General features: G+C 41.5%; 5 protein-coding genes across 5 annotated transcripts in view; 2 read left to right on the top strand and 3 right to left on the bottom strand.

Annotated features, from left to right (window-relative positions):
* Window positions 1-28: 28 nt before the first annotated feature.
* Window positions 29-4,469, bottom strand: LOC117268107 (large ribosomal subunit protein uL3-like). The gene is made up of 10 exons (XM_033644295.2): window positions 4,318-4,469; window positions 3,547-3,739; window positions 2,319-2,487; window positions 2,108-2,243; window positions 1,328-1,514; window positions 1,036-1,196; window positions 846-947; window positions 518-613; window positions 262-381; window positions 29-140 (listed from the first exon to the last, which is right to left on the bottom strand). Exons 1-10 carry the CDS (start codon window positions 4,393-4,395, stop codon window positions 81-83), a joined length of 1,302 nt encoding a protein of 433 aa, XP_033500186.2. The 5' UTR covers window positions 4,396-4,469; the 3' UTR covers window positions 29-80.
* Window positions 4,470-6,730: 2,261 nt separating this feature from the next.
* ndufb10 (NADH:ubiquinone oxidoreductase subunit B10) lies at window positions 6,731-9,674 on the top strand. Its single transcript, XM_033644310.2, has 4 exons — window positions 6,731-6,965; window positions 7,282-7,420; window positions 8,884-9,023; window positions 9,523-9,674. The coding sequence occupies exons 1-4, from the start codon at window positions 6,818-6,820 to the stop codon at window positions 9,609-9,611; spliced, it is 516 nt and encodes a 171-aa protein (XP_033500201.1). The 5' UTR covers window positions 6,731-6,817; the 3' UTR covers window positions 9,612-9,674.
* Window positions 9,675-10,810: 1,136 nt separating this feature from the next.
* Window positions 10,811-13,474, bottom strand: rps2 (ribosomal protein S2). Its single transcript, XM_033644304.2, has 6 exons — window positions 13,371-13,474; window positions 12,921-13,058; window positions 12,724-12,813; window positions 11,728-11,835; window positions 11,296-11,629; window positions 10,811-11,026 (listed from the first exon to the last, which is right to left on the bottom strand). Exons 2-6 carry the CDS (start codon window positions 13,053-13,055, stop codon window positions 10,854-10,856), a joined length of 840 nt encoding a protein of 279 aa, XP_033500195.1. The 5' UTR covers window positions 13,056-13,058; window positions 13,371-13,474; the 3' UTR covers window positions 10,811-10,853.
* Window positions 13,475-13,920: 446 nt separating this feature from the next.
* Window positions 13,921-16,905, bottom strand: rnf151 (ring finger protein 151). Its single transcript, XM_033644307.2, has 4 exons — window positions 16,782-16,905; window positions 16,081-16,250; window positions 15,874-15,970; window positions 13,921-14,514 (listed from the first exon to the last, which is right to left on the bottom strand). The coding sequence occupies exons 1-4, from the start codon at window positions 16,782-16,784 to the stop codon at window positions 14,044-14,046; spliced, it is 741 nt and encodes a 246-aa protein (XP_033500198.1). The 5' UTR covers window positions 16,785-16,905; the 3' UTR covers window positions 13,921-14,043.
* Window positions 16,906-17,353: 448 nt separating this feature from the next.
* tbl3 (transducin beta like 3) overlaps window positions 17,354-23,034 on the top strand; it is a 28,899-nt gene continuing 23,218 nt past the window's right edge. Inside the window, exons 1-10 of the mRNA XM_033644264.2 lie at window positions 17,354-17,526; window positions 17,650-17,701; window positions 18,421-18,516; window positions 18,737-18,784; window positions 18,908-19,049; window positions 19,155-19,239; window positions 20,687-20,857; window positions 20,962-21,037; window positions 21,151-21,247; window positions 21,376-21,593. Coding sequence (XP_033500155.1) covers window positions 17,495-17,526; window positions 17,650-17,701; window positions 18,421-18,516; window positions 18,737-18,784; window positions 18,908-19,049; window positions 19,155-19,239; window positions 20,687-20,857; window positions 20,962-21,037; window positions 21,151-21,247; window positions 21,376-21,593 — 1,017 coding nt within the window. The 5' untranslated portion in view covers window positions 17,354-17,494. The remainder of the gene's footprint in view (window positions 17,527-17,649; window positions 17,702-18,420; window positions 18,517-18,736; window positions 18,785-18,907; window positions 19,050-19,154; window positions 19,240-20,686; window positions 20,858-20,961; window positions 21,038-21,150; window positions 21,248-21,375; window positions 21,594-23,034) is intronic.

Genomic DNA, 23,034 nt, shown 5'->3' on the forward strand with positions numbered 1-23,034 from the left:
AATGTACATGGAACAACAATACACAGTGTAGTTGAAACTCTGTTTTATTATTGTGAGAATTAAGATATGAGAAATCTTTTTTAGGCCTCCTCAATCAGAGGCTCCGGCAGGGTTTTCAGGGCATCCTTCTTCAGTGGCCCCTGCAGGTAAACCAGAGGTCAGTGTTAAAACAGTGCAGGGAGATAAGCAGTGATTATATTAAAGCTGGAGAATTTCCTAGTAATCAGATTTGTGCATGCACCAAACTTTTCTCACACTCACCATAAATGCCCTCTTCTCTTGGGCAGTCTGGAAGCGGCCGTGACCAAATTTGGAAGTGGTGTCGATGAACTTGAGCTCGATGGTCTCCTTGGATTTGCGGGATGTGTGCATGAGCAAAGACTATGGGGGAGGAAAGACACGAAGATGCACACATACTGACAAGCTGTACTTAAAGAAAATTAGATGCTACGGCTGTGCGCTTATACTGTGAGCTGCCTGTAAGATCTAAAATTAGACTCTCAGAATCATGCTGTACCTTTCTGAGGGTGAGGACACGTTTCTTAGCCCCGACCACGCAGCCCTTCACCATCACAAAGTCATTGTTCACTTCACCATAGTGGGGGAAGCCTCCCTAAAAATGGATAAAAAAGGGAATTAAGAGTAAATAAGGAGTGCTGAGGATGAAAAGAGAAAGTAGGAGACCTTACAGGATATTATTATACCAGCAGTGCTACATCATGATGCATTATAAACCTCTGTGCAGTGTTAAAGTGTGCCATGCAGGTGTGGTTATTACATCATAGATGGGGCTGCTTAAAAAGCCTTTCTTTAGTGCATATCTTAGTCTCAAAATATGGGAGTACCATGGGCGAAATGGTCTTCTGGCTGGTGTCGTAATGAGTTGAGGCATTGTTCCGGATCACCTTTCCATCCCGGATGTGCACGCCCCTACCAACACGGTAGACCTGAGGACGCATGAGGACATGAGGAGCACACATATGGACACAAGATGAAGTCTTGTGGTTGAAGTTGTACTCTTAACTCTCAGCTCACCTTCTTGTTGATCTCAGTACGGTGGTGGTAGCCCTTCTGACCAGCACGAGCTATAGTGAACGCCACACGGGCTGGGTGCCAGGCTCCAATACAGGCCACCTTCCTCAGACCCTTGTGAGTCTTCCTGGGAAGCTTCTTTGTGTGCCAGCGGCTTGTCACACCTATCAGCCAAAAGAGCCAGAAACAAATATATAAGCGAGTGCATTTATTTTACAAGTCCTTGGACTGGCACAGCTAGTCTGAGCTTGAACAATATAATAGTTTTCCCTCTACGATTATTATCATTTCCAACCTTTAAAGCCATGTCCCTTGGTGACTCCAATGACATCGATCATCTCATCCTGGCTGAAGACGGTAGAAACAGGCACAGGCTGCTCCAGGTGCTCCTTAGCCCAGTCCACCTTGTCCGAGATGCTTCCCCCATTTAGCTGCACCTCCATAATGTGGGCCTTTTTCTGCAATATGGGCAGCAATCGCATCTGGAAATGGAAACGCCTGTTAGCTACAACTGAAAGGAGTCCAAAAAATCTAGAAAAGCTTTTCTAATTATAAAGTGTTTGTATAATTAGAGTTATTATTTAGCACAGGGTCATGTTTGAGCTTGTGTCCAGGGCAATTGGATCATATTTTCTTTTCTTGAGCTGAAACCTGGACAGAAAATCATCCCAGCAACACTGTTAAGAGTTGGCTGATCTTCACATTGATTGCTGCCAAGGTAAAGGTTTCCCCTCAGCAAAGTCTGGGTGAGCAGCCAGGTTCTGCCCCGAGAATTATTTTTAAACTGCTATTTGAAACGGCACCCTCCAGTGCTCCCATCAGACGGAGCATTGTAGCCAGGGTTGTTTTGCTCTTGGCACCAGAGGGATTTAGGATGTGGCAGCTTTTCTTTCCATTGCATGTGGTCAGGTGGATACCTCTGACACTTCTGCCCCTTTTGCAGAGGTGGATTCAATAGCTGCTAATACATAAGTGAATAGCTGCCAATCATTGGACCAATGGAGTCTAAATGATACGGGATGAGACACTAAAACTGGATTGCACTTTGCATTTAGTTGTAAACTGGCCAGCCTACCTGAGTGTGAACAATCACCCTGATCACTGAGCAGTATTTCTTCATCTGAGAGAAATCCTTGTCCAGCTGTTTCTTTCCCGTCTCATCCTGCCACTTCTTACTGTACTTGCTGAAGGCCTTCTTCTTGCTCTTGTGCCTGAAATACAGGAGAGCTCAATGTAGATACATTGTCGGTAAGGCAACGCTCAATTTGCTGCACACAATCACACACCAGTTTTTATAAAATCTGCGCTTGCAGTCATCACTGAGATGCTCAGCAAAGATGGTTTTGAGTGCGCGCAGGCCACGGATAGTCTTAATGTATCCCACGACCCCCGCCACAATGACTGGAGGAGTGTCTATTATGGTAACCGCCTCTACTTCCTCACGCTTTGCTATCTCTGTGAGAGGAACATAGAAAATAATTATCAGCTGAGAAACTTTAACTGTCAAGCATGACATTTTAACAGTGGCATTTTATGATTTGTGAACAATATACAGCACAGAAAGACCCCATCACAAATTACAGAACAGTATATGAGCCACTATGAGGGAAACTTTGTAGTTTTCAACCTGGATTCCATTTGCAATGCTTTAAGTGACTAATGGGAGCAACAATTTTTGAAATTGGTCCAGTATTGAGAAGACTGCTGCAGCTGGCATCCACAAAACAGCCTTTTTACGTCCATTAAAGGTGCTTGTTTTTACCACTGACAGGATCAGATTATTCTTATAAGTGTCTGGCAACATTGTGGGGAGGATCCCTACAGAGAAATAGCTTTTTGTTGAAGAGTAAGATCCTTTTTGTTTAACCAGAAACAACTGAGAAATCGCTATCACCAAACCCACCAGACTCCATTTAAATAAACAGTCATTTTAGCATGCATAGAGCCACATACGTTCCATCTAACTGGGTGAATGACTGGGTTTATTTCAACCAAACCAGAGTTGGTGATTGTTGAAACAGTGGAAAGATGAACCAAGATGGCTTTTGTGAGCTTTATTTTGTTCCTGTAAAATTTGACGTCAGTGTGTTTTATAATGATAAAATTACTGCTTATTTAGATGGAGTCTGGTGGGTTTTGCAATCCAATGTCGGTGCTGTTAAAGGTTAAACAAAAAGGATCTTATTCTTTAACAAAAAGGTCAACCTCTCTAGGGATCCTTTCCATAATGCTCTCGGACACTTAGAATTACAATCTGAGCCTGTCAGTGACAAATACAAGCACTTTTGCTCAACACATTTGTCACTTAGACACAAAAAACTCTGGGAAATGGGGTCCATATTGAAAAATACCAAAGTTACCATTAAAATCTGTACAGAAAACTGTAGGGTACTTTAACACTTGATCTTATAAGCCCATTATCCCCTCAAATAAACAGCAAACATCACTCAGAGGTAATGTTTTGTCCTCCATCCTCCCATGCACCCATGCTGTTGAAAGTCTGGTCATACATACTGAGGCCAGCGCGGTGCACCTCCCTCAGTGTGTGGGTCATGCCAGCCTTGTAACCCAGGAAAGCAGTGAGGTGGACAGGTTGGCTGGGGTCATCTTTGGGCCACGTGCGCACCTTGCCTCTGTGCTTCTTGCTACGCTTGTGGGGCAGGAACCCCATGTGTCCATGACGGGGTGCGTGGAACTTGCGGTGAGACTGAAAAGGACACACTAGTTATTAAAATGAAACTCAGGAAGCTTAACCCAGAAATATTACAGTAACTTTTTAAGAACTGCAGTGGTAGATCAAGAAGAGACACCATCAATCCTTGTGTGTACTCCTGTTTCCATGAACTCTTCAGATATTCTAATCCTCTGACATTACAAGCCTCCAGAAGTTGTAATAAAATGAAACAGGATATCAAAAAAATATGCTGTAACAGTTCCTTAATCTTCAGGTATGTCCAGGCCATCTGTTTGTACTCTCTGCATTGATATGTCACATTTAATGTGATTTAGAAATCCAGCACCGGCTAAATAATAAACAACCCCACGATGATGGGATGCAACATTAAAAAGAAGCCACCATTTCAGTATTCCACGTGGTCTCTTCAGAGGCAGCCATTACAAGATAACTTTTCAATATGCTTAATCTTCCCTTTATAAACACTAGACGGCCAAACAAAGTGATAAACCACACACACAAGTAGTTCAAGTCAAAGACTGCAAAACAAAACTGTTAATTCATGTATCCTTTATAGTAGAAAAGAACCAAAAAATATGAAAGGCACTGACCATGTCCGCGCACTGTCCAGCCGAGGGATAGAAAGAGAGAGGGAGAGAGGGTCCAGTGCTGATGTGAGGGTCATACATAAGATGATACAGAGTGTAAGAGCTCTAATTTTGTGTTTGGCCCAGCTGAGGAGCCATATTCGCTTTCAAACAAGGTAATCTCTGCCAAGTTCTGACAGGAGAAGATAGGAGGAGGGACGAGGGTAATCTCAGGTCTGAGGAGGTGGGGAGGCTCAGTGGACAGGAACCACATGACCAAGAAAGGAGAGAAAAGAGGAAGGTTTTTATTGTCATGGGGCCAACATTCACCTGGTCTGCCTTAGGATGGATACAGTCTTTTCTCTGTCTTTAAAGAGCAATGATATCTTCATAGAGAATGATTATAATTCAGCAGTTATGGTGTTTTGCTGTGGAGATGGAGGCAAGGAAAATCTTCTGTGGACAACAAGGGGTACACAGTGTCACAGTTTGAGTTGATGTTGATTATGTACATCAGGCCTCATGACATTGGACAGCAGGTTTTATTACAAAAGAGTGATCTGTATCTGTATTTTTCTACAGCTGAGACACACCTGTTTGTCAGTGCTGCTTTTTAGAACTGCACAGTTAAATTTTAGATAGTCTTTGAGCTATTTTCTAGGTTCCTAGCAGCTTCTGCAGCCTACACCATAGGCAAACAGGCACACAACTATTGTTTTGGTGAACAACTGTGCATTTTCAGAAAAAAATTAATACATTTTTTGGCATTTGAAAGAAAGTGTTAGATTTAGGGGTTTTAGTGCCATCTAGTGGTGAAGATTGTACATTGCAACCAGTTGAATTTTCTCTTGGTAAAATTCTTTCAGTGTTTATTGTTTAGGAGGTTTCTACTGGGTGCTGAATTGTCTGCATAGGCCTCTTCCTCTCCAAAACAAATGGACAGAGGTAGAGCAGGTCGTCCACCAATCAGAAGATAGGTCGTTTGATCCCAGGCTCCTCCGGTCTGCGTGTGAAAGCATCCTTGGTCTGAACCCTAAAGATGCTGAACCCCAAATTGCTCCCAAAGGCTGTTCCATTAGTGTGTGAGTGTGTATAAGGTGCATAGCAGATGAACACTTGTAGGGTAGCCTCGGCCACGAGTGTGTAAATGTGTGTGTGAACTGGTGAATGTGACATGTAGTGTAAAAGTGCTTTGAGTGGTCAGAAGACTTGAAAGGCCCGTTCAGTGCAGGTCCATTTACCACTTACACCTGTAAAAACACTGAGTATAGCAGTTTCACATTAAAAACACACTCGTTGCTGAGGGGGTGTTAACTGTGGTGGCTGACGGGAAAATACGAATGGCCCTATCTTGAGCCAGTTTTTGGTTTGTCCCTTCTGTGCTACTGTAGAAACATGACAGTGCAACATGATGATCTCCCCAGACAAGGACCCACACCCTATGAAGCTATAAACGACTTATTCTAAGGTCATTAAAACACAACATTTCTTTATTTCAGGTAAGGCAAGGCAAGGCAAGGCAATTTTATTTATATAGCACCATTCATACACAAGGCAATTCAATGTGCTTTACAAGGGAAATACATTAAGATAAAACATTAAAGGAACAATAGATCATTAAAAACAAAAGCTAAAAGCAAGAAAAACAGTGCAGAAAATGCATTTAAAAAGCAAACATAAAGCAAAAGCAACAGCAGACAAATATAAAAACAATAGCTACAGATTATCCTAACAGTAAGTTACATATCTAGTTCACTGGTAAGCTGCAGTAAATAGTAATGTTTTAAGCCCTGATTTAAATGAGTTGACAGTTTCAGCCAACCTCAGATATTCTGGAAGTTTGTTCCACAGGCGGGGAGCATAGAAACTAAAGGCTGCTTCACCTTGTTTGGTTTTGATCCTGGGAACACTGAGTAAACCTGTTCCAGATGATCTGAGGGGTCTGGATGCTTCATAACGTACAAGTATATCAGAGATGTATTTAGGCCCGAGACCATTTAAGGTGATTAAGCACTAGAGAAAACACTAGAGAAATTAAACACTAGAGAAAACATACTTATTATATTATATGCCATTTCTGCCAATATATACCCCTAACTTCTACACACTGACTGGACCTTTAAATGCTGTTTGATGACTAATATCAAAACACCTTTAGGTGCCAGAAATGCTTACTGCTTTAGACTGTGTATATGTGGTTAACTGTTTCATGCTCTGCAGCACCACCTGCTGGATAATCATGGTACTACAGTTCCACCCCTGACCTTTACCCTTCGACCTCCATGTTTTAAAAACACTGTTTTTTAGGCTTGTGCTAAATTCCTCGTTTGTGGTAGTTTTTGTAACAAATAATACTTGTTAAATAATCTGGAAAGAATACGTATCTAGACAACATTAAAGTTTTACATTTTTTGACCTCTACTTCGCCATTATGTTGTGTCTACTGCGCATGCGCCTCCTCGGAAAGGAGAGCTGCTGAGGTCGAATTGTAGGATTTCTTTAGTCCTTGTCAAAATTAGGCAAGATGCCTGCAGACTTTGATAAGGGAGCATATCCGGAGCCTCCGCGACAGACTCCGGCTGAGAAGAAGGAGACAGGTCTGCCAAACCCGGCTCTGATTCTGACTAAACTCTTCTACTACTCCGTGGACCTTCCTGTCACCACATTTAGAGGTAAGCTAACAGAGCTAACCGTGCTAACAGGCTAGCACAACAACACAGCGTCCAGGAGACATGTTAATAGTGTTTTAAACCGTTTAACGGTGCTATCACTGCTTCTTTCTTGCGAAATGTAACATTTAATGAATCACACGGTCCTAATTTGTTACAGTAATTGATTAACTGACGTATTTCGTTAGCTATGTGACGTAATGCTAGGTGTTGTGCTAGCTAGCGTCATTCTTGGACGCATCGAATCGCAGTACAACCTACATGGTCTTGTGTAGGTTTGTCTTACTAATGCCCTGAACTGTTTTTCCCTCTCGTCCAGATGTTGTTGACAGCATCCGGTCTAAAAACAGGCACGTCTACTACCACCAGAAGTTTCGCCGTGTTCCTGACCTGACAGAGTGCCAGGAGGGAGACTACGTCTGCTACTATGAGGCTGAGATGCAGTGGAGGAGAGACTAGTGAGTAACATGAAGGGATGCAGATGAGATTGGATGTATTCAGCCCGATGGACAAGATGCTCAATGGGTGATAATTAGTAAAATTAATATACATAACATGTATACAAAATATGCTGTTCACTTAGAATACAACATATACATGGTGGGATTACTAACTGTACTAAGTGTCAAATGCCCTGCACCATCAGACATGGGCGGATTATAGGACAGTGGGCCCCTAGGAGCAAGAAATACAAACATTGTGGTTGCTTTGCCCCCGTTTTGTAGTTGTTTTGTGTCTCTCTGCAGTTCCTTTGCATCTTTTTGAGGTCATTTTAAGTCTTTTCCTGGTCGATACAGAGGAAAATATATTTTCCTTGGTTAGTACATGCTAACTTTAGTGGCATTTTGCAGGTGAAGGCCAGGCCCTCCATGCTCCCACACCCCCAGGGCCCTCAAAAGCTTCACTTCCACTTTGTGGCAATTCTGCATCACAATCTAAAGTAAAAGATGGGCAACTCCTGCATCTTCTATCAAGTCGTGAAGCCCTGTCTTGTGGATTAGCCCTATGCTAAGTAGTGGTGATGTCTTTACACACTGCAAACCTTGGAAAGGTTATCCCAGAATAGGATTAGTTGGTTTCTGGACCTGTGGATGAAATATCATGATGCATGAAGGCATGTGTTTTCTGCAGTGTGCACTGTACCTGATGGGCACCTGAAGGCAACAGGATATAAACACAATGTCAAGAGCGGGGGTGAAACTGGGGAGGTTAGCAGAGGCCCCATAGCTCAATTTTATCCATATTTTAGACAAATCTGTGTGTTCAGCTTTGAGACAACACAAAAATAGCCCCATGCACAAAGCAAAGCAAGTTTCTCTGTATAGCACATTTGAGCAACAAGGTTATTCCACATGCTCTACTTAAAACATCACATCAATGTGCAAAAGAGACGCATTATAAAATGACGTTTATATACAATTAAAACAGCCATTAAAGAGATTAGAAAATAAATGCAGGTATAAAATACAAGACTAAAACGTACAGTAAAGTGTGAGAAATAAACAATTATTTGTTTCGATAAAGTAAGCTATTGACCTATTTTTTGGTTTGGATATGGAGGAACCTGAGCGGCCTGCACAGAGTGTGTAGCTGAATGGTTACAAATCTTCCCAGTGTCTTTTGGAAAATCTTTCCAGAAGAGTTGAAACAGTTATGCAGCCCATACCTTTGCATAGCTTTGGAATGTGATGTTCGACAATCACACGTGTCTAATATTCATGTGCCCACAGATATTTAGCCATGCATTAGTCCGGCCTCTTTTGAATAATAAGGCTTCCATCATAAGACAAAAGTAGGTGTAAAAATGTGTATGTTTATAAGGACTCAAAAGTGAATCCATACACCTGTTAGATGGCTGTATCAGTCAGGGTGGAGATACAGTTGAGGAGTTTCATCCCGTGTTGTTGTCTTCACCTTTCAGCAAAGTGGACCAGGAGATTGTGAAGATAGTGCAGGAGCGTATGAGGGCCTGTCAGCAGAGAGAGGGAGCCAGCTACGAGCAGAACTGTGCCAAAGAAATACAGCAGTTCAACGAGGTGACCAAGAGCTTCATGTCACGCTGTAAGTACTGCGCTGTTTGGAGCTTGGACTTGTGAGGTGTAACAGGAAGAAATGTGGAAACATTTATGAATGCAACACATGTCCTGTTCTGTCACACTGGACTGTTGCCTGAATACAACAGTGTAGCAAATGCTTTCATATGCTAAGGGATGAGTTACTCTACTGTGTGTGTCAGTCACAAAATGTGTGTTATCGTACAACAGTAAATCATGCAACACATATTGTTTGTTGTTGCCCTGAAACAGTTGTTAGAAGTATTTCTTTGGTTCCAGCTTTTGAAATGTGAGAATTTAATGCTCTTTTCAGTTTTTATATACATTTGACAAAAGAAATATAAAGCAATCACTTTTAGTTTTGGGAAATGGTGGACATTTTTCTGATGTCTTAATTACAGGAAAATGAAAATAATTACTTGTTGGACATTGGCATGCCTTATTTTGTCACTTAACTTTTTTGGCTTCAACTACATGTGTATAATTGATGATTCTCCTTTTTCCAGATGGAGACCTGGGAGCATACGCCAGTGGCAGGAAATGTCTAATGAAGCAAAAAGAGCGAATGATGGCTGCTCAGGCCCAGAGTGCTTAAAAACAGTTCCCTACAATCTGTCCTGTGTAATAATTGTAAAATAAAATGTTATGTGATAAATCACATCTGTTCATTCTGTCCTCAAAGTAACACACACACCTAGCCATCTGTGACTGTGCATGCATGAATGTCCCAGTGCTGGAAAATTATTAATCAAGCTGTATGCAACTGCAAGTTGGTGCAGCAACTTTATATTGTCAAGTGACTTTCATGAACAGTAAGAGTTTACTGGGTCTTTAGAACAACCACAAGTGATGGAGGATGGAGAACAGCTTTTCTCTTTTAGATGTTAGCTGAAATAATCAATACACCTTCAGGAATAGGGGTTCACAGATAGAGAATTTCTGTCAGATTTTGTTACCTGTACAGTGTTCCCTTACTTAACTCGACATATTTTACTTTGTCAAGGTGTCTGCATGTGTCAGACATTTGAATTTAATCCTTTTAAGATGCTTGAGATTATTTTTAATCAAATGTATTAGATTTTTGGACATATCTTACGCTTACTCAAGCATTGCAGATAAATATGAAGTTCTGTTTAGACGCAATTTTGTGAAGGAATCCAGTTATGAGTTACATTAATTACATTTCACCAACAGTTTTAAGTGCATGTATGAAATGAGGTTCAGTGGTAGATTTAAATTTAAAATTTAGATTTAAAATATCTGCATGGACTCACTTATTTTGATAAAATGCAATAAAAAAATGGATGTTTGATTAAGTATTTGTGGTAATTAAGGCCTCTCAAACTGAAGACAATCTAATGACTTTTAATATCTAATTGACAATTTAGGGAAGGACAGTGGACACTTTTGGACCTGCAGTTTTCAATTTAAGCATTTAATTTGCTTAATTAGCCAGATTCCTGGTCTGGTCATTTTAACCATTTAATAATAAATAAATAAATAAATAAACACCTCACTTGAGCTTCCTCAGGTTATGGTATCATCAATATCACAGCATACTGGTATCAGTGATATAATTACATACTTGAAGAGGACTCTTGCACACCATCCACCCCGAAGTGCCAATGTTCATAGTAAAAAGTCTTGCTGAAATACAAATGTTTCACCTGTTGACATTTCACTGTGCTCCGATCGTCAATTTTTTTTTAATTACTGGGCTTAGGTGCTCCTTGATATTGAGCAACAGCCCTGTTTTGTCATGAGTTATGCACAAGTAATACATGACACACGTAATTTGTTTCAGAACGTTTATTCAACGATTCTCTGTACAAAAAGTTTAGGAGGTAGCGGCCTGGACAGCCTGTCCCCTCGCAACAGACACCCTGGTGTGAGTCTTGGCCAGATGGTCAGTGAACTCCTGGTAGGGAGACTTTGTGAAGACGGTCTCCTTCCACAGGTCAGGGGTCAGGTAGCTGTAGGTCTTGGAGATGGCGTCAAATGTGGCCTTGGCTGATGAGGAAATAAAGAAACAATCATTAGATGTTTAAGATAGAGCTTTATGCACATGATAGTGCTGCAGTCTTTTAAAAACAATGTAGAGCACTGAAAAGGGGAACAGAGGAGACCACTGTAACGGTCTCTCTGCCGTGCATTACAATACTCGTTTCTTTCCCTCCTGATAACGACAACTACACCACTGCAGAGGTGAAGCTGAGCAGAGCAAGGAGAAAACCAGACATGACACAGATTAAGACACACAACCATCAGAAGAATCTTACCGAAGTTGCCGAGGGTGGCGGTGCAGCCCCTTGCAGAGGTGTAGCAATCATCGATACCAGCCATCATGAGCAGCTTCTTGGGCACAGGGGCGGACACAATGCCAGTACCACGGGGGGCAGGGATGAGACGCACCAGGACAGAGCCGCAGCGTCCAGTCACCTTGCAGGGCACGGTGTGGGGCTTGCCGATCTTGTTACCCCAATAACCTCTCCTGACGGGGACGATGGACAGCTTGGCCAGGATGATGGCACCACGGATGGCTGTGGCCACCTCTTTAGAGCACTTCACACCCAGACCCACGTGGCCGTTGTAGTCGCCAATGGCAACAAAGGCCTGTGAACAAAAGCCAACAATGTCACATCTGCACCAATAAAACTTATGTGATTACGACTGACAAAATAAACCCTTTATTAGAGTTAATGACGACTCACCTTGAACCTGGTGCGCTGACCAGCCCTGGTCTGCTTCTGGACAGGCATGATCTTGAGCACCTCGTCCTTCAGGCCAGAGCCCAGGAAGAAGTCGATGATCTCAGACTCCTGCAGGAGAAAAGTAAACAGATGTGATGTTGTACCATATTACCACACCCAACATAAGGTTTAGCATGCATGTCTATGCAGTTATTATGTATTAAATAAGCCAAGCATCACATCTTATGAATGAAACACCAGAGCATCTTTGAAAAACCAAAGGTGTTTCACTTGTATTTGTCCACAAGTGTGCATGTTCATACTACAGATGTTCCCAATGACTAATTTCCCTGACATCTAAAATAAGACTACTTTACTAGTCTAAAAACAGTCAAAATTTAATCTGTAACAGTAGATAGTTTGAAAAAAAAAAATACTGCATATAATGTAAGAGCTATTTGAAATCTATATTTTTCAATAACAAAATTCATTTTAAATGCTCCTGAAATGTGTAGCACTTTGTACCTTGCATTATGAACATTGTGTATTATCCTACAAAACACCACAACTCACTAAATAATTAACTTTTTTTTTTACTGTGTATTTAGGGTCCAGCCATATCTCAATTCAAAAACACACACTCAGTTTAAAAAGCTTGAATTTCTGGCGCTGGCTACCAGCATTTCTTTGACTAATCATGCACATCCCTACTTCATACACAATAAATCCTTTTTAACTTCCATTGTAAGAAAATTTCAAGAGTGTAAAGTTTCTGGAAATACATGTAAAGCAGCTTTAAGTGTATCGGAAATTAGGTTTTCAAACATCATCAGCACTAATCTTTCTTTAGGGAACAATACACACAGTGGTATTCATCTTTAAATTAACAGGACCATCCTGGGGACATCACTAATGCACTTCCATACATGCACAAGACATCCCTTCGCTCCCATGGTATTATTAGAACATTTGACAGTTAGCAGTCTGTCACTATGGTCATCCTCATTCACTGCTTACCTTGATGGGCAGAGAGTACAGGTAGATCTCCTCCAGGGACTTGATCTTCATGTCCTTAACCAGACGGCCCAGCTTGGTCACTGGCACCCACTGACAACAGACAAGAGCGTGTCATTGACAATTTCCTCATGACATTACTAAATAGAGACTACTGTCTTACTACATACACTGCAATTACTATAACGTATTGAACTCACTTCCTTGTCCTCGGACTTGCCGCCCCTGGCACCGCGGCCCCTGCCACGGCCTCTGCCGCGTCCACGGCCCCTGCCGCGGCCACCTGCGCCAAAACCTCCGCGAAAACCTCCTCTACCACCGGCGTCGTCCGCCATTTGCTGTTAGAGAAAAGACAAATAAAACTGAGTATCTCCTGTAAAAGCTACAGCGAAAGTCAGTAAACATATGTGTAACCACCCCGTTTATCTCACAGAAAACGACCACCGCCGCCATGTTTAACGGTGAGGACTTTTCTTCAATATTTTCAAATATATCTCAAATTCTGCCACATTGTACTCAGAAATACAAGCAGGGTTTTGAAATTAAATATCTATGTGTAGTTTTGTAGGTATAACAAATATATTTGGCGGGAGGATGTGTGAGATAAAGTAGGATTTTGATCGGAATGTGAGGGTTTCCATCCAACTTACGTGATCGTTTAAACAGGAAGAAGAACCACGAGAAGTCTCGCCGGATTTTATATAGAGGTTTTATCGCGATATTTCCTCCGAGACTAAAACGGCTAACTACTGCCCCCTAGCGGCGACTTTACTTCAATACAGAAGTGCTTCATTAATCCCTCAATGGGGGAATTCAGTTTCAAAAGGTTGATAATGATTTTATGTTATATATTCTAGATGACCGTGGTAATATTTTAGCATTTCAAAAAACAAACAAAAATAAAAACAAAGAAAACAAAATTAGTCATTAACATAGAAGCTCCCTTACAGTGAAAAGCGCTGGAATAGAAACACTGCTCTGTTGGAGGACATCATTTCGTTTTACTTTGTTTCTGATACAATTTTTAATAATATAGATTTAATGTATTTATTCAGTAAGCACACTGATGGTGCCCTGTTTTGCATTATTGAGGAAACTTGCTGAAAAATAAAACTCTCCTCATGAATGATCATCAGGATGACAGTGTAGATGTCAAATAATTTATTTACAAAATAGATGAAAATACAGCACAAAAATTGTTACAAATTCACTCTTTTTAATCATGTACCATATTCTAAAAACACACACCTTCAAAGTGATGAACACATGCAGATATTATACACAGCAGTAGCCAACCAGCAGCAGTACTAACTAACTCGTCCCTCAGCAGTTGCTGTTGTTGCTACTTGGAGTCCCACCAGAGCTGCCACTGCTCTCTCCGAGGTCCTCCTCCTCTACCTCGTGCAGGTCGTCCATCACCTCCAGGCTCTCGCAGATCAGCCCTATCTGCCTCTTCATGTGGGCCATGGTGCTCTGCATCCTCCTCATCTTCCTCTGCAGGGCGGTGGCGATGGCCCTGTGGTTCCTCTGTCTGACTTCATACTCCTGCCTCAGCTGCTTGTAGCAGTTGTGTTGAGCCTGGGTGCGGTGGGAGAGGATCGTCCCGCAGCCCATGTGGCAGGGCTGACGCCAGTGTTCGCAGTGGCGTGCGTGGGTGTCCAGGTCCCTGCGGAGGAGCTGCGCCCGGCAGCCCTGGTATGGACAGGGGATGAGCTCGTAGAGGCAGCTCATGCTGTGGCAGTACTGCTCCGAGAGGGAGAAGGTCTCTGCACAACCACGGATCTCATTCTTGCACTGTAAGAGGCCAGATACAGAGAAACAGAAAGAAATCAATGCCACATGACACAAATAGACCTGCAGCACACTTCTCAACTGGAAGTACTGTTGGGTATCTTTATTATTCAAGCAGATTAAGTAAAATTATGCAAGCGTTATCAGCAAAATGCACTTAAAGTATACTTATAATGTATTGAAAAATGCTCCCAGTAAGTTTAATAATAATATTATATACTATGGGCAAGTTATTGGGGTATTAATACAGATACGCAAATGTGTAAGTAGCATTTTTTGGCAGATGTGGATCTAATCCTAACTATTTTATGAACTGTTGAAAGGTCAAACATCATATTTCTTCAGCTCATCATTTATTTTGTGTGTAAAATCTATAAAGTAACTAGTAACTGAAGCTGTCAAATAAATGTAGTGATATCTAAAGTACATTATTTCCCTGTGAACTGTAGTAGACTAAAACATTTCTGACATCTTACAGACTAACTGATTAACTGATTAGCTAAAAAATGATGGATGGCTTTTTTTTATACGTTCATGATGGATAAAGGTTTCATGAACATTTAAAAAACATTACTCAGACTAACTTAAAGTTTTGACCCAGGCTGTATGTTCTCAAATGACATCTCACTATGAAGCCAGGGACTTAAGTCAGACCGGTGTAATGGTGGGAAAGCAAATTATAATGAGAAACAGGAGGAAACCAGGTGAGCTGTGTTTGAAGGAATGGTTCACAGAGCTGGCAAAAGTTGCATCATATGAACAAATCTCTTTCAGCTCCAAGGACATGACGGAGAAATATGTGGCGAAGTGGAGAAGCTACTTGGAGTATTGCTGGAGTTGATGTATCTTGAAGTGAATCATACGTCTATGCATGGTGCTCTGTTGCACACATTTTGAGTGTCTGAGCCCATCTGCTGTTCGTGGATCAGAGAAGATTGTGGTGCATATTTATGCAGTTTTCAGAATTACTTGTGTATTGTTAAAAAGTTAAATAAAATATTAATGATAAAAAAAGATGCATGTATTAATTGATCATGAAATGAATGTTATTTTAACTGCTATAGTTGCAGATATTTATCACTTAAAGGGCCACAGTCACATCATGACTGTAACCATAACCACATGAATACGCCCTATGAACCAGTTCACAAGACAAGATAAACACCCAGTGTAAAACCCACAGTGGACCCCTTTACAGACCCCCTCCCTAGAGCTTCAAGAGATAGTGAAGGGCCACTTTTTAGGCCCTCTCCCAAAGTACTAATGTAGCCACTGAATTACTAAAACAAGAGCTGTCACAATTACACTACATAACTCTGACTATGATTTATAAATATACAGCTTCTATTTTCAGTTTCCTACCTTGATCTTCATGCGTCCAATAGATTTGCTCAGCTTGAACATGACAAAGATCAAGCTCGGGTTAACAGGCTTCCTGCAGCAAGGACAGGTCTCCTGCCTATAGAGGATAAACAACAGTTAGTCCTGTTCTTCCGTATTGGACCAGACATGAATAACAATCCAATGCAGTATGGTTTAATACTCTTTTTTTCCATCCATGTTTTGTACCTCTTCAGCCACTGTAAGATGCATTTCTTACAGAAGATGTGGTGGCATGCGGCTCTTACTGGACACCTGAGGACCCCCTGGCATATGGTGCAGATCAGATCGTAGTCTGGAGTGTCCACAAACAGCTCCACATCATAGCCCCCGCTCTGTGTTGACACCTCTGGGTCCGCCTGAGCGTGGCCAAATAAATATTCCGGGTTATCATAAAGTATTGTTATTATTTCAGGGAGACATTAAAGGGCAGAGTTGTGTGAGGTGAGAAGATAGACAATCTGTGTCCCCTGCATTTTTTTTGGTAAAACATGGCTCCACAGTTGGCTGCAACATGCCCACAGTGTTTTCAACATAAAGGCAACAGATGACAAACAGAATTGTTCTGGAAAGTCATATGACTGATACATGATCACGAAAAGCAGGTGTAATTCTTTAAATATGTTTTTCCACAACAAAACACGAGGTAGTAAACACATGTCATTATTTTCTTATTGTTTTTTTTTTTTATTTGGGTCTAATATTCAATTTAAATAAATTACCATGAAACTCACTCAGGATTATGTATTTCTGAGAAAAGGAAATTTCAGAGTTCACCAGAGATATAAGAAAAGTAGCTGTTATGTCTAATAGCATCACACTTATACAACACAATATTGATAAATACATTTAAGATTAAGACAATAAAACAAAAGCTGTTGTCTACTCACCATGACAATCTCCTCTCCTCACCGTGTTTCCATTCCCGGCGCTGGTTTACTCCATATCGGTCCACTCGCAAGTCACACACCCGCGTTATCAATACAACACACACATGAACATTCCTGACAAAACATGAAGGAGGGTCCGTTTGCCTGTGTGTGTGAGGGAGTGTGTGTGTGTGAGTGTGTGAGTGTGTGTGTGTGTGTGTGTGTGTGTGTGTGTGCGGACAAATGAAAACAGTAAATTATGAAAACGGAGGGCAGATAATGGCGCTCATTATGAAGCGCGTCCTTTCCCTGCTGTTCTAGCATCAAAGCTCAGCCTCCACGCGTCAAACAGGAACTTTTGAGCATGAATAGCTCCGGCTGGCTCTATTGTTGTGAGCCTCGCGGACTAAATTTAAAAGTGAAAGTGAATTTAGAGACTCTATTTATCGAAAAACATTCACCCTTTATACTTCTACGCTTATTTTCCCCTTAAAATGCTAGTTTACACGCTTTTTAATAGCATTTCTATCTGTTTACATGCTGTCAATACAAGTGGGATTCCCTCTGACCAATCACAGCCCAGTGCGCTTCGATGACGTACAATGTGTGCGACTCGGGTATCAACATGCGGGATGGATGTGTTGACTGTAGCCAACGTGCGAAGTGAGGAATAAGTTAATTTACATCACCATAGCTGCCAAAATATTTCGGTTTTGGCCTTTCTCGTGAGCAAGATGGCAAACACCAACCTTCAGTTCAAAACAAAGTAAGTTTTTAACGCGTCGCACGTGCAGGCTGCAAACCTAGCTAGCAGGCTAACACAAGCTAGGCTAAAGTGTCAGTGAAAGTTGGTGCAACTTATAGTTAAATTCCTGTTGTTTCTTTGCAGTTATGTTGTTGAGAGCAAGATTGAACCGTTTTACAAAGGAGGAAAAGTGCAGGTGAGTTTTCAGACGTGTGTTTTGTGTCAAATGTGTTGCTAAAATGAGTGTGCGAAATTGTCCCTAAAGGGCTCCAGTGATTTAATATTGCACTGCCATAACACGGCGGACTTAGGGACTGCTCTGTACTTATAAGAGGAGGGGAGTGGCTTTTTTTTCTTAATTTTGATTCGTGACCCTCTCTAAATCTACAAATATTTTTTTCTTGAGCCTCCCCAAGCGACTGGAAAAATGAATGACCTTCCCTCCACCATAAATTAGTTACTAGATTTTAAAACTTACCTTTTGATGTTCAATAGTTGAAAGTTAAAAATTGGAGAGTTACAAAAAATCCCTGGTTTTAAACTCTCCCTGGGATTTTGATGAAATATCACCACTTAAAGCTCAGATTTGTTTTTTTGTTTTTTTTCTGATGATCAGAAATGTGAAAATCCAATAATAATTTCTGTTTTTATAATTTCTGGCTATGATAAACGGAAAAAATCTATACAAATACAGCTATTTACATTTGTATGCCAGTTCTCTATGCCAAAATATAAGACATAAGTCCCCCCCCTCAGTGTTTAAAAAATTATTTGACATGCCTCCCCCTTTCTGTACCACCCACTCCCCTCTCATAAATAATGAACAGTCCCTTACAAGTGACAGATTAAAACAAATACGGTCAAAAATTATGCTTTAAGATGACCCTTTAACCTCTCTGGCTGTTTGTTTTTCAGATCAGCAAAGATGAAAAGTTCATCTTTTGCACTTGTGGATCACGTGTCAATGTTTTGGAGATCAGCACAGGGAAGATCGTCCACTGTGTTGAGCATGTGAGTACAAGGAATGCGTGTTTACCTTTCTATAGGTGGGCGATATGGATATTTTGCAATAATGATATTCTTGATGATAGGACAAAATACTGAAAAATATTTTAGAATTAAGTGTAAGAACATTTCATTGCAACAAATCTCAAAACACATTATTTCTCAGTTCTTTAGTTTGTAACAGTCATCATCCTCTCTGTCTTGTCTGTCCATATTTCAATTGCAGGATGATCAAGAGGACATCACATCTTTCGCACTCAGCTGTGATGATGAGGTAAAACAACCTCAACCACCTGTCATTTCTTCAGTCAGTTCTCATGGTGTGAATTCATCTTATCAGCCCATAAAAAAAGCATTAAGTATGTGAGTTTGTCTCTGCTCTGTGTCCCCACCACAGATGCTGGTAACAGCCAGTAGAGCTCTGCTGCTGAAGCAGTGGGACTGGAAGCAAGCTCAGTGCACTCGCTCCTGGAGGGCCATTCACACTGTTCCTGTAGCCAGTATGACCTTTGACTCCACCTCTACGCTCCTGGCTACAGGTCAGCAATGAATGACAATAACTTGTGTCTTTTGTGTCCCTTGTTTCTGCCTGATTTCTGCTGCGTGGACAGTTTGCTGAGTTTTGTCTTCTTGTTGTCTTGCAGGTGGCTGTGATGGCACTATAAAGCTCTGGGATGTGGTGAAGCAGTACTGCACCCACAATCTTAAAGGGTCATCTGGCGTCGTACAGTAAGTTCACATATATAAGAACAAGAAACGCTTTTGATAATACGTATGTACAGAAGTTGTGTTAAAAAAAACTTAATACTCGGACTTACTTTGAGAAACATTTTTCTACGCAAGCTTTTTTTGTCATTTAAAAAAGAAGCTGAAGTCTAAAGACAGGCAGTACTGCTATCTTTGTCGTGATGAAATAGTGTAAGATGGCAACATTGGGATTTAAATCAGAAGCTATTTAATAAATCAGAAGGATGAATAAGATTGCATTTGACGAGACATTAAATGTCAACTCTCGGGACTATGCATACATTTCATGTGTATGGAAGTTCAGTATCCAGCCCGCTTCTTGAATAATCAGCGTTGCTGAAGTGAGGAAATAATAGAAGGTTAAATAATAAGAATTGCTTTAGGCATTTAAAGAACATTTGTTTTTTATCTGCAACGACTTTATCAATTAGGATATCATCTTTGTTTGATTTGATGTAATTTGAAGACCAGCAAATCACATGTTCAGATATTCCAATACTGGACTGTTTTTAGAGTAAGCGTCTTGCGGTTGGGCTGACTTTATACAAATGAACAGAGAGGTGTAAACATGAAGTTATACAGATTGACAGGTAACTGCTTAATTGGACAGCTTTGTGATTGTCCTCCTGCATCATCAGGACCCACGTGAGGAGATCAAATTTCAGTGACTGACAGAAGGTCACACAGCACTTAAATGCTTCTGAAGTGTATAGTATTTATCTTTGGTGTCACAAACAGCTCACATAGAAGTAATTGATTGTAAACATTATTAGTATTTTTAGACTGCAAATCAACTGCATGGTATGAGTAATGACTAACACAGAGACAGAGTGATCTTGTACAGTGGTAATTTGGGGCTTTTTACTGTGGCTCACTGTCACACATTTTTAATGGACTTAATGAACTGACAAAGTACACGGAGTCAGATACAATCATGGCAGTTCAAGCAGCTTTTTAACAAGGAAAATACCCTTGCTGACGTGCATTACCGTGGTTACGTATGCATTAGCACAAATAGTTTATAGGCTATACATTACCTTTATATGGATCAGTTACAAGCTCGTGGACAGATTTTCCAATCAGAAGATGGATGTATTTGTAGTTTAGCTTTTGAAATCATGCTAAAATCACATCTGCTATCATAAAGTCCTGCTGTTGGTTTGATGTGCTTTCACACCACAAACCAACCGTACCAGAGTCTGCTTGAAAACGGACTGAGATAAAAAAGTTTCACGCAGTCTCGGTTCAGTTGTTTGGTGCACACCAGTGTTTGATTGACAACTTTAACAGCAGTCCAAACGAATTATACTAACAAGGCAAATGGAACCCAAAGAGGTTACTCTGAAAGTTTAAGAATTTAGATTTAGTGAAAGATAGTGATTTTGTAAATAAAGAGTAAATTCAGTAACAAGACTGTGTATCTCTGCAGCCTGGTCCAGTTCCATCCAGACATCGACAGGCTGCAGCTCTTCTCCTCCTCTCTGGACTGTGGCATCCGTCTGTGGGACCTGCGCTCCAGTCAGTGTGTGTGCGTGCTGCAGAGCCACTACAGCGCTGTCACCTCGCTCTGCTTCAGCCCAGATGGTGACACCATGGTCAGGTATGGTACACTCAGCTACTCAATAGACGGGCTGTCATTCGCAACATTTTAAGTGTTTAGGTTTCTAATGATCAGTGTTTTATACATTTCTTCTTTATTTGTAGTTCTGGCAGAGACAAGATCTGCACAGTGTGGGACCTGAAGGCTCAGAAAGCAAAGAGAACTGTGCCGGTCTATGAGGTAAGACTTTGAAAACAGTGCTGAGAACTGAGAGACATTCATTCCTTTCTTTTAAATGCGTCTTGTGGGGAAAATATTGCAGCTTCATTTCTGTGTGTTGTCACTCTCTGCAGGCTGTGGAGGGCGTTGTGCTCCTGCCTAAGAATGAGGACTTGTCTGAGATTGGAGTGAAGAGCAAAGACTTGCATTTCATCACAGCTGGCAGCAAAGGTTTCTGAAGTGATTTAACATCTAATGTGTTTTGCTGAGCATGGGTCCAGATTTTGTGGACAGCAACACCTCAGAGCTTTGCTTTAAATGTCTCTGTCACTCACCTCTTCTCCCTTCCTCACTTGTAGGTGTGTTGCGAGTGTGGGAGGCCAGCACCGCGCGTTGTGTCTACGCGCAGACCCTCTCCTCCACCCCCACTGCTGTCTCTGAGGAGGAGGAAAAGGACGATGATCCCCGCAGTCTAACGTACCTCCTCTCCCTGCCTGCCTCCTCCAGGCTGGCCACAGTCACAGCAGAACACAACATTGTACTCTACCAGCTGCCTGGACTCACCACACAGCAGCAGGTTGGTACTGAGGACACATATGAGCGGGATATTTAGATCCAGCACTTATAATAGTGTTACAGTAAAGTACAGTAAAGCACACTCAGTTATACGATTTTACATTTACATTTGTTCGGGTTGATTGGAGAGAAAAGTAGGTTTAAGTTATATATACAGTACAGGCCAAAAGTTTGGACACACCTTCTCATTCAATGCGTTTTCTTTATTTTCATGACTATTTACATTGTAGATTCTCACTGAAGGCATCAAAACTATGAATGAACACATGTGGAGTTATGTACTTAACAAAAAAAGGTGAAATAACTGAAAACATGTTTTATATTCTAGTTTCTTCAAAATAGCCACCCTTTGCTCTGATTACTGCTTTGCACACTCTTGGCATTCTCTCCATGAGCTTCAAGAGGTAGTCACCTGAAATGGTTTTCCAACAGTCTTGAAGGAGTTCCCAGAGGTGTTTAGCACTTGTTGGCCCCTTTGCCTTCACTCTGCGGTCCAGCTCACCCCAAACCATCTGGATTGGGTTCAGGTCCGGTGACTGTGGAGGCCAGGTCATCTGCCGCAGCACTCCATCACTCTCCTTCTTGGTCAAATAGCCCTTACACAGCCTGGAGGTGTGTTTGGGGTCATTGTCCTGTTGAAAAATAAATGATCGTCCAACTAAACGCAAACCGGATGGGATGGCATGTCGCTGCAGGATGCTGTGGTAGCCATGCTGGTTCAGTGTGCCTTCAATTTTGAATAAATCCCCAACAGTGTCACCAGCAAAACACCCCCACACCATCACACCTCCTCCTCCATGCTTCACAGTGGGAACCAGGCATGTGGAATCCATCCGTTCACCTTTTCTGCGTCTCACAAAGACACGGCGGTTAGAACCAAAGATCTCAAATTTGGACTCATCAGACCAAAGCACAGATTTCCACTGGTCTAATGTCCATTCCTTGTGTTTCTTGGCCCAAACAAATCTCTTCTGCTTGTTGCCTCTCCTTAGCAGTGGTTTCCTAGCAGCTATTTGACCATGAAGGCCTGATTGGCGCAGTCTCCTCTTAACAGTTGTTCTAGAGATGGGTCTGCTGCTAGAACTCTGTGTGGCATTCATCTGGTCTCTGATCTGAGCTGCTGTTAACTTGCGATTTCTGAGGCTGGTGACTCGGATGAACTTATCCTCAGAAGCAGAGGTGACTCTTGGTCTTCCTTTCCTGGGTTGGTCCTCATGTGTGCCAGTTTCCTTGTAGTGCTTGATGGTTTTTGCGACTCCACTTGGGGACACATTTAAAGTTTTTGCAATTTTCCGGACTGACTGACCTTCATTTCTTAAAGTAATGATTGCCACTCGTTTTTCTTTAGTTAGCTGATTGGTTCTTGCCATAATATGAATTTTAACAGTTGTCCAATAGGGCTGTCGGCTGTGTATTAACCTGACTTCTGCACAACACAACTG

This window comes from Epinephelus lanceolatus, chromosome 18 (genome assembly GCF_041903045.1).
Source record: "Epinephelus lanceolatus isolate andai-2023 chromosome 18, ASM4190304v1, whole genome shotgun sequence".
NCBI lineage: Eukaryota > Metazoa > Chordata > Actinopteri > Perciformes > Serranidae > Epinephelus > Epinephelus lanceolatus.

Excerpts from the sequence above, each read along its gene's own strand:
- rnf151 (XM_033644307.2), bottom strand. Across the intron at positions 15,971-16,080 it reads ATCTTACAGTGGCTGAAGAG|GCAGGAGACCTGTCCTTGCT; the intron begins GTACAAAACATG and ends TATCCTCTATAG. Across the intron at positions 14,515-15,873 it reads TTGGACGCATGAAGATCAAG|TGCAAGAATGAGATCCGTGG; the intron begins GTAGGAAACTGA and ends GGCCTCTTACAG.
- LOC117268107 (XM_033644295.2), bottom strand. The coding sequence starts at position 4,395 with ATGTATGACCCTCACATCAGCACTGGACCCTCTCTCCCTCTCTCTTTC. Across the intron at positions 3,740-4,317 it reads CTGGACAGTGCGCGGACATG|TCTCACCGCAAGTTCCACGC; the intron begins GTCAGTGCCTTT and ends TGTCCTTTTCAG. Across the intron at positions 2,488-3,546 it reads GGTGCACCGCGCTGGCCTCA|AGATAGCAAAGCGTGAGGAA; the intron begins GTATGTATGACC and ends TTCCTCTCACAG.
- ndufb10 (XM_033644310.2), top strand. The coding sequence starts at position 6,818 with ATGCCTGCAGACTTTGATAAGGGAGCATATCCGGAGCCTCCGCGACAG. Across the intron at positions 7,421-8,883 it reads ATGCAGTGGAGGAGAGACTA|CAAAGTGGACCAGGAGATTG; the intron begins GTGAGTAACATG and ends TTCACCTTTCAG. Across the intron at positions 9,024-9,522 it reads CAAGAGCTTCATGTCACGCT|ATGGAGACCTGGGAGCATAC; the intron begins GTAAGTACTGCG and ends TCCTTTTTCCAG.
- rps2 (XM_033644304.2), bottom strand. The coding sequence starts at position 13,055 with ATGGCGGACGACGCCGGTGGTAGAGGAGGTTTTCGCGGAGGTTTTGGC. Across the intron at positions 12,814-12,920 it reads GCAAGTCCGAGGACAAGGAA|TGGGTGCCAGTGACCAAGCT; the intron begins GTGAGTTCAATA and ends GTCTGTTGTCAG. Across the intron at positions 11,027-11,295 it reads CGCCACCCTCGGCAACTTCG|CCAAGGCCACATTTGACGCC; the intron begins GTAAGATTCTTC and ends TTTCCTCATCAG.